Source organism: Sinocyclocheilus anshuiensis, unplaced genomic scaffold (genome assembly GCF_001515605.1).
Source record: "Sinocyclocheilus anshuiensis isolate Anshui unplaced genomic scaffold, SAMN03320099.WGS_v1.1 scaffold407, whole genome shotgun sequence".
Taxonomy (NCBI): Eukaryota; Metazoa; Chordata; class Actinopteri; order Cypriniformes; family Cyprinidae; genus Sinocyclocheilus; species Sinocyclocheilus anshuiensis.
The window spans coordinates 1,717,429-1,725,707 of NW_015552593.1; the positions used below are offsets into that span (position 1 = coordinate 1,717,429).

The window sequence follows — 8,279 nt, forward strand, 5'->3', positions numbered from 1 at the left end:
CGATCCAAAGCAGTGAATCTAATCACCATTCAGGCAAAACTTTGCTTCAAGAATGAGCCACAATGCTGACTTGATCTAATCGCTAGCACACCCTGAGCACATGTGAGTTAACGTATTCCTCTTATCGACGACATATCGGCATAATGTTTCATATCTGGCCGATATTTACATTTAAAGCCATTATCGGCAGATTCCGATATTGGTCCGATAATATCGTGCATCCCTAATAATTATTAAATAAATAATAGAATAAATACCACACTACAAAACAATAAATGAAAATTTGACATTATTACTTTATAATTTATTTACTATGAATTATTAAATTTAAATGTTTAATTGTTTATAATTTTACTAGTGGTCTCACATGTTTTAATGCATATATATGTGTCTGAGGTGATAATCATGACAATAACTCCCTACTCAAGCAATGTTCCTCCCGCAGGGCTGGAAAGTACACTTATTTAAAAAAAATTCAAAATTAAATGTCTGAAAAACAATTACAATGTCTGCTATTTACATTAACTTAATATTTGTTAACGTACGCGTTTTCTATTTTAGATTGCATAGAGCCATCACAACTGAATCAAAACTCAACTTCACAACAGCTTGAAGAAAATAAACAAATGTAAATTCTCATTCCACCTGCATTTGCCATGACCACGCCGCCTCAGATAAACCTGTCCGGTGTGATTAGTGTAATGATGAGATTTGAATTCTCACGTCATACCCACAAAACATGGGAAATGAGTAAATGCATTGGTCACAAATATGGGAAATGAAACGGAGATAAATGATGAAAAGACTTCACCAGTAATGGCTGCTCTGTGTGGACAACGTTTGTGTGTTTCTTCTCCTCCAGCAGGGATCCTACGTTTGTTTCAATAGGATTTAATGCTTGTGTAGATGAGCTGGTTCACAGGTTTCCAGGATCTAATCGGGTTTTGATGAGGATGCGTCAGATTCTAGCCGTCTCATCTGGCGTAAGGATGGAAGCAGTCGCTGGGGTTACATCTTCCCTCTGGCCCCGGAGCACCTTTGGGACCCTGGAATCCTATTCCGGTTGAGCCTGTAGACAAATCAAGAACAGGTAGTAAATACCAGAATGAACTAAATTTTTCAAAACATGCTACTGAGGTGTTGCTATGCAGTTGCTGGTTTTCTGGTGATTTCTATGAGCAGTAATAATAGTGATAATGACGTTTGCCTTTGTAAACACTGTTATTTAAAGGCACTTTTACTGTAGAGTGATCACGGCAAAATAGTGCAGTATATAAACACAATAAAACTTCTTTTTATGGGCTTGTTACCCTTTAACTGCAGAGGATGAGAGAAAGAGGGAAATCAGAGCATACGCTGATAACAGTGTGCCGTGCAATTATAAAGAACCCCCAGTTAAAGTCTCTTTTGTATTTTTTCATTTGAAGAACAATAAGTGAGCACTTTGTACCTCTATAAAAGGGCCGTTCATTAAAGAATGCCGTAGTCATTAGTTTAGTTTGGTGCCATTATCTGCCTGTGCTTTTAAAAAGTAAAACATTAAAGCACCAATTTAAATAATTGCTTCTATCTGTGTGTTGCAGATTTCAAGAGTGTGAAAAGTGCAAAGAACGGCCATCACGGAAATGTATTTACAAGCCTTTCCGGACCCCAACAAAAACACAAAGCAAGGTTTTTTTTTTCTATTGTTCTACATGAGTTTGATCTAGCCTGTCCATCTAGCCTATCCATGCTATTATATAACAGATAATGTACCTCTCACTCTTAAAAGCAATAACCAACAACAAGTTCCTTTGTTTTTTTTAATTATCTCTACTCATTACGTGGTGTCACGGCTCATGTATTAAAGGAATATTCTGGGTTAAACACATCTTAAGGTCCAATGGTAGTATCTGAGGCATGCTGTCCAAAAATAATTCAATTTACTCCTCATTTTCTAAAAAACAAAGCTATTCTATGGAAACCTATAGGCAAAGACACCATGAAAAGTTTAGAGCAAAAATACAAAGGACTTCAAAAGGTTGGGGTTGAGAAGATTTTTTTAAAATGTTTTTGAAATTCTCTTATGCTCACCAAGGCTGCATTTATTTACAAAAATACAATAAAAGCACTAATACTGTGAAATATTATTACAATTTAAAATGGCTGTTTTTATCTGAATATATTATAAAATGTAATTTATTCTTGTGATGGCAAAGCTGAATTTTCAGCAGCCATTACTCTAGTCTTTAGTGTCACATGATCCTTCAGAAATCATTTTAATGTAATGATTTGGAACTTAAGAAACATGCCTTATTATTATTATCAACAGTTGTGCTGAATAATATTTTTTGTTAAAAACCATGATACTTCATATCAGGATTCTTTGATAAAGAGAAAGTTGAAAAGAACAATATTTACTTGAAATATAAATTTTTGTGACAATATAAAGGTCTTTTTGTCATTTTTTATCAATTTAATTAATTTGTTTTCAAAAATCAAACAACAACAAAAAAACCCCATATATAATCGAAATTATTTTCTGCGGTAAATAAAATACACGTCACAGATAGAAAGTCAACAAACTTTAAAATGTTCATCCAGAATTACCTGGTGGGCCAGTGGGGCCTGGAGCTCCTGGAAGTCCTAACCCCATTTGACCTCGTTCCCCTTTCTGCCCTCGATACCCTGCAGGGTTAAAACACACAAATACACAATGTCAGATATACAGAACATATATCATCCTTTATAAAATCTATGCAGGCAGGAGTGATTATGAGAGTGATGGTCATATAATGATTTTATTATAATTCTTTGTACTGTATTCCATTATTACCACCTTTTACTAACAGGCAGAATTTAGCATCACTACACTATTTAATAAGTACTTTGTTAAATGAATAATCATTGACATACTTTATCTTAACAGTTTCTAGATTCAGTTCATCTCAGACTTTGCATTTCCATAAAAGTGTGGCCTCCAGGTGGAAACGGTACATAAGGCCCTGTCCAAATCTGCCGTATTACACAACTAGTCTCAGATCCTTCAGAACTCGGACAGTTTTCTAAGCCCTTCAGGAGTAATGACAAATCCATCTATCAGAAACACGCTTTCAAAGTATTTAAGGAGCACCACAAATGCTGACAGTGCTGGACGGCATGTCACACGCAGCGGGCAGGCAAACCAACAAACAAAAACACATTAGCTGATGCTGATCTTTAAGTCTTGTTTTCCCACACTCAGTAAGAAACCAATCTTTATAATGGCATGCAGAAAACTGCCTCCAGTCAAAATACACATGCATTAGTGATGCGTTTCCTCTGAGGCAGACCGAGTCTAGCCTGAAAGAGAAACACTGTAGCAGTTAATAAACAAGAAAATACCCAATAGATGCCAAATAATGCAGTAATTGACAGTGTCACCAGTACCAGTTTTTGCATGTGCAACTTACACAAGCAAACTAACTAAAGTGTGTCCGGGCACCTTCAGATGCATTCATCCAATGCAATGGCATTCCACGGACGGACGGCACTCTACCTGCGGCATCACATCATGGCTTCCTGTGGCTGCTCACAATCACTGCATTACCACCCCTGCTTGAGGGGGAGTTCATACTGCACAGTTATAACGGGGGAAAAAAACGGCAGGGGGAGCTGCAATACAATACTAGCGAAATGCAGCCTGCAGCAACATCTACAAACTGTCATCTTTCGAAGATCTGACATTTAAAATAATTTTTCATACTCAGAAAAAAAGACAACCTTGTGGAGGAAGAAAAATGAGAATGAAAACATGAAATATTACATAGAAATATATTTACATTTAATTAATCTTAAAACGGCTTCGCACTTCCATAAAATTTGCAGATTTGCTCATAGAAACCAGTAGCAAATAAAAAAAAAAAATCTTTAAAAATGTTGTATTGAGATTATCAAAATCCTGGTACATTTCTCTGCATAAAATGACATTAATATAATATTGCACACACAGCATAATAAGTATAATTGGGTATGTTCTTGGCATGCAGGAAAAAAGAGTTTAAAATATGAATTAGATACATTTTATTGAAACCAAGCATTTCATCACCCTAGAAGATTTAAATACAAAAAGTTGCAAAGGGATTAAAAAATGTTATCCCAAAAAACTTGCTACACAAAAGCATGGCTGATAACACTTCGTAAAATAGTTGCATAAGTAGTTTTAGATGTTATGATGTTATATGACTCTCAAATTGCATGAACCATATATATGTGGCTCATGAGCAAAAGAAACATCAAACTTGATACAGTAAATAATTTAATTTTAAGAACACATTTTAAATAAAAATGAACAAGTAAAGCTAAATGGCACAAAAATCACATAAAGCAAAAGCATTTAAATTCAAGAGCAGCATTTGGAAGCGTTTTCGAGCAAAACCACCTCTTTCGGGTCACAAGAGAGGATACAAAGACGTATTAACGTTGCCAATTCTCATTTAGTTTAACTCGCAAGAAAACTGACCCTGAGTGGAATTAATGTGACTCAGATGTGTAAAGCGACCGAGATTGCAGAGATATTTTTCTTCATTTTAGCATATTACGTGAAAAAAAAGTGGTTAAATTGAGGATTCCAAAGGAGGACAGACTCCAGCAGAGGATGACGAAAAATAATGAGGAAATATTACCCGCAAACTTCATCATCAACATCAACATCTGACAAATTAAAACTGCTGAATTTCTGACTAAGCAGGAGTTTAAAATTCCTGTTTTTAATTTCCTCCTGACACCTCGCATTGTGGAGAAATGTTCCTCTCCAGCAATCTCCAAAGCACAGTCTACAGTAAAATGTGCCACACAACACAAATACACAGTAAAGTGATACAAAGTGGCTTTTCAGAGCTTCACCTGCTGTTAAAAATGCATTGACACAATCTGGATATCAATAATGCAATGTTCACAACATAACATATGTTTTCTTTGCATGGACGTCACTTATTAGAGTTCAAATGTACACACCATAGTCTTATATCTTGAAAAACATCATAAGAACTCAGACAGAAGAAGCAGAACCGAACTGCTAGTCATTACTGATGAGAAACGCTAGAGGAGCAGTACGTTAGTTGCCAGTCTTTGATGAATGTTCAGAATTGCTTATTTTCTCACTCCCCTTCGTTTTTTTTTTGGGGGGGGGCTGGGCTTAATCCAACAAAGTGAGATATTGCGTGGCTTTTTCCATCTGCTCACTTCTTCTCTTTATCTTTCTTGCTCTCACAAGTCTGTCTAGGGCGATATTACATTCTCCTATTCTGGGTCGGTTCTTCATCCGTCTTCATATGTCCCGCCAGGCTCTCAGCACCATATGCTACTTTGTCATGCAGCTATCTGCTTTCTTTCTTGTCTGACGTAGCTAGCAAGATTCCTGTGAACGCCTTACACCCAATATCGCAATCAGCGGCCATTTTTGCATGACTTTTGTGAGGACCGTCTTGCTCATTTTCTAGTTTTCTGAGCTAGGTTACTTTGAACTTGAGTTTCAAAGCTTGACTTGGCCTAAAGAGCAAAATTACCTCAACCCACTCAGTTCAGTGTAATTCAATTAACAATCTGAGAAGCAAATGACGCAGTATAGCTAACTAAAAATACATACACATCAACACTATTTTCCACCAAGAGAGAGATAGAAAAACTGGAATCCTTGAGAAGCAAGCAAAAAAACGTAATACTGGGGAAACAGATGAGTCATATAAATAATCACAGTCTTGTGCATCTGGGTTTTTGTGAGACGAGACCATCGTAGGAGCAGCGTAAAGAGGTCCGTAACATGTTTAGTCTTTTGGGTTTTGGCTCCTACCTTGGGGACCTGGAGATCCTGGCTCTCCAGGGGGTCCTGGGGAGCCATCATTACCAGGTAGCCCTGGAGGGCCTTGTCGACCCTGCGCGGCTAATATGGCTGCTGGTGTCTTCTGTAGCAAAGCGTAACTGTCTGAAAATCTCTCTGAAAAAAAGCAGAATTAAGAATGTGAATTATACTACTATTTTATATATAACTGTTAATTAACAACATTTCTATTTGTCCCTCATTTTGCAAAAAAACCAAACAAAAAACAAATAGAATAATAAAAAAAAATAAATATAATGTCAGAACAGAGCTGTCAGTTAACAAAATTTTAATTTGTCCCTAAAATAAAATAAAATAAAATAAAATAATAAAATAAAATAAAATAAAATAATAAAATAAAATAAAATAAAATAATAAAATAAAATAAAATAAAATAATAAAATAAAATAAAATAAAATAATAAAATAAAATAAAATAAAATAAAATAAAATAAAATAAAATAAAATAAAATAAAATAAAATAAAATAAAATAAAATAAAATAAAATAAAATAAAATAAAATAAAATAAAATAAAATAAAATAAAATAAAATAAAATAAAATAAAATAAAATAAAATAAAATAAAATAAAATAAAATAAAATAAAATAAAATAAAATAAAATAAAATAAAATAAAATAAAATAAAATTCTCATTTTCGGGGACCTTTGGTAAAGAGCTAATTTGCAATACTGTTAATGTTGACAACTGTTTTTATCTATCCATCTATCCATCCATCCATCCATCCATCCATCTATCCATCCATCCATCCGTCCGTCCGTCCGTCCATCCATCCATCCACATTAAATTACAGTACATTAAATTAAATTAATGAAAAAATAATATTAAAAATTTTAAAAAGTTTAAGGTCATTTTTTTGTGGTAGTGGACAATAAAACACAAGCTGGTAACACATTAGAAGTCACTACACTTAATATTAAACTGTTCTTATTTTTGGAGTCCCCTAGTAAAGAGCTTATTTGCAATACACTTAGTGTTGATGATTGTCTTTTAAATGTCTTACAAAGTTCCTGTCACATATACAGACACACAAAAAACTGAAAGCTAAAAAAAAAAAAAAATCCTTATCTACCGGTGGAGACCACAACAAAACACCTCAGCAGCGGCAGATGATGTACCTTCAAATACGCGCAATACTTCATTTCGGATGAATGTTTTAATTTCCTCCAAGGCAGCTGTATCACCCTGCAAGAAGAAATGAAAGGGAAAAAAGAAGGCAGAGAGGGAAAACAAACATCAGCACAACATGATTTGCAGATTAAAAAGTGCAGCTACAAAATGGCAGCAATTCATGTTTTATTCATGCTGAGAAATGTTGGCGTTCTCAGAGATACAGGGATGGATGACACATAGTGGCGTAATCACCATCTCTCCTCAAAGCATCTTGCCGTTCATGATCACTGCTCTGCACAGGAGGAGGCCTGAATTTTGAAGAACATCTCATAGGAAAACAAACCGCTTCCTTCCAATCCAAAACATACCTTTCACAGTTCAAGGCCATTCTGTCAAACGCTCAGAGGCCCCTGCGACGCTCTGTGCCTCGGGCTACAAGCGCAGCATCCTCATATCCCTCACCTGAACGCTTGTGGAGGGTTAAAAGGAAATGGGCTAATGCATATTCAGAGTGTGGAGATTCAGCGATCAGTCTAAAAGCCCTTTAACATGACTCGTGTCAGGGTCTTAACATACCTAATAACACAAGCGTCATTCGCCAATTTGACATCCACATGAAAAGCTTTGCAGACAGTGTCACGGAAGGGCGACTTTACAAGGTTGCTAGGTAGCAACACAGTGCAAAGTGTACAGAAAAAGTGAAAGCGAATGATTGCATGCATTTAAACTTGGAACAAAAAGTCCTAATATTTGCTTTGAGATGGTCTTGGTGAGTCTAGCATCATTTTCTGTTTGTAAACTATTAAAGTTGTTATTCACTGAGAAAATCTTGGCACTTTCATAAAACTTTGAGGAAGCTGTGATGTTTGATTCATGAAATAAAAGGTACTTTTGAGTCAGATCTTTTCAATGAATCAGTTCACAAAATAATTAATGATCATGACTCAAAATTTATATTGTTCTTCACAGAAAGCTGTTGTACACTACCTTTTAAAAGTCTAAGATAAAAACTTGTATACTCACCAAGGCTGCATTATTTGTTCAAAAATACAGTAAAAACAATATATATATATATATATATATATATATATATGTGTGTGTATTATTTAAAAGTCTAAGATAAAAACTCTTATACTCACCAAGGCTGCACTTATTTGTTCAAAAATACAGTAAAAACAGTAATATTGTGAAATATTATTACAATTTTAAATAACAGTTTTATATTTGATTATTTTTTTTAAATGTAATTTATTTATGTGATGCAAAGCTGAATTTTCAGCATCATTACTCCAGTCTTCAGTGACACATGATC

General features: G+C 34.8%; 1 protein-coding gene across 2 annotated transcripts in view; it reads right to left on the reverse strand.

Moving 5' to 3' along the window:
• Window positions 1–368: 368 nt before the first annotated feature.
• Window positions 369–8,279, reverse strand: part of LOC107665583 (collagen alpha-1(XIX) chain) — a 41,564-nt gene continuing 33,653 nt past the window's right edge. For both annotated transcript variants that reach the window (XM_016456504.1, XM_016456503.1), the window contains exons 18-21: window positions 6,973–7,039; window positions 5,810–5,953; window positions 2,590–2,667; window positions 369–1,069 (exon numbers count right to left, since the gene is read on the reverse strand). In XM_016456504.1, coding sequence (XP_016311990.1) covers window positions 975–1,069; window positions 2,590–2,667; window positions 5,810–5,953; window positions 6,973–7,039 — 384 coding nt within the window. In that variant the 3' untranslated portion in view covers window positions 369–974. The remainder of the gene's footprint in view (window positions 1,070–2,589; window positions 2,668–5,809; window positions 5,954–6,972; window positions 7,040–8,279) is intronic.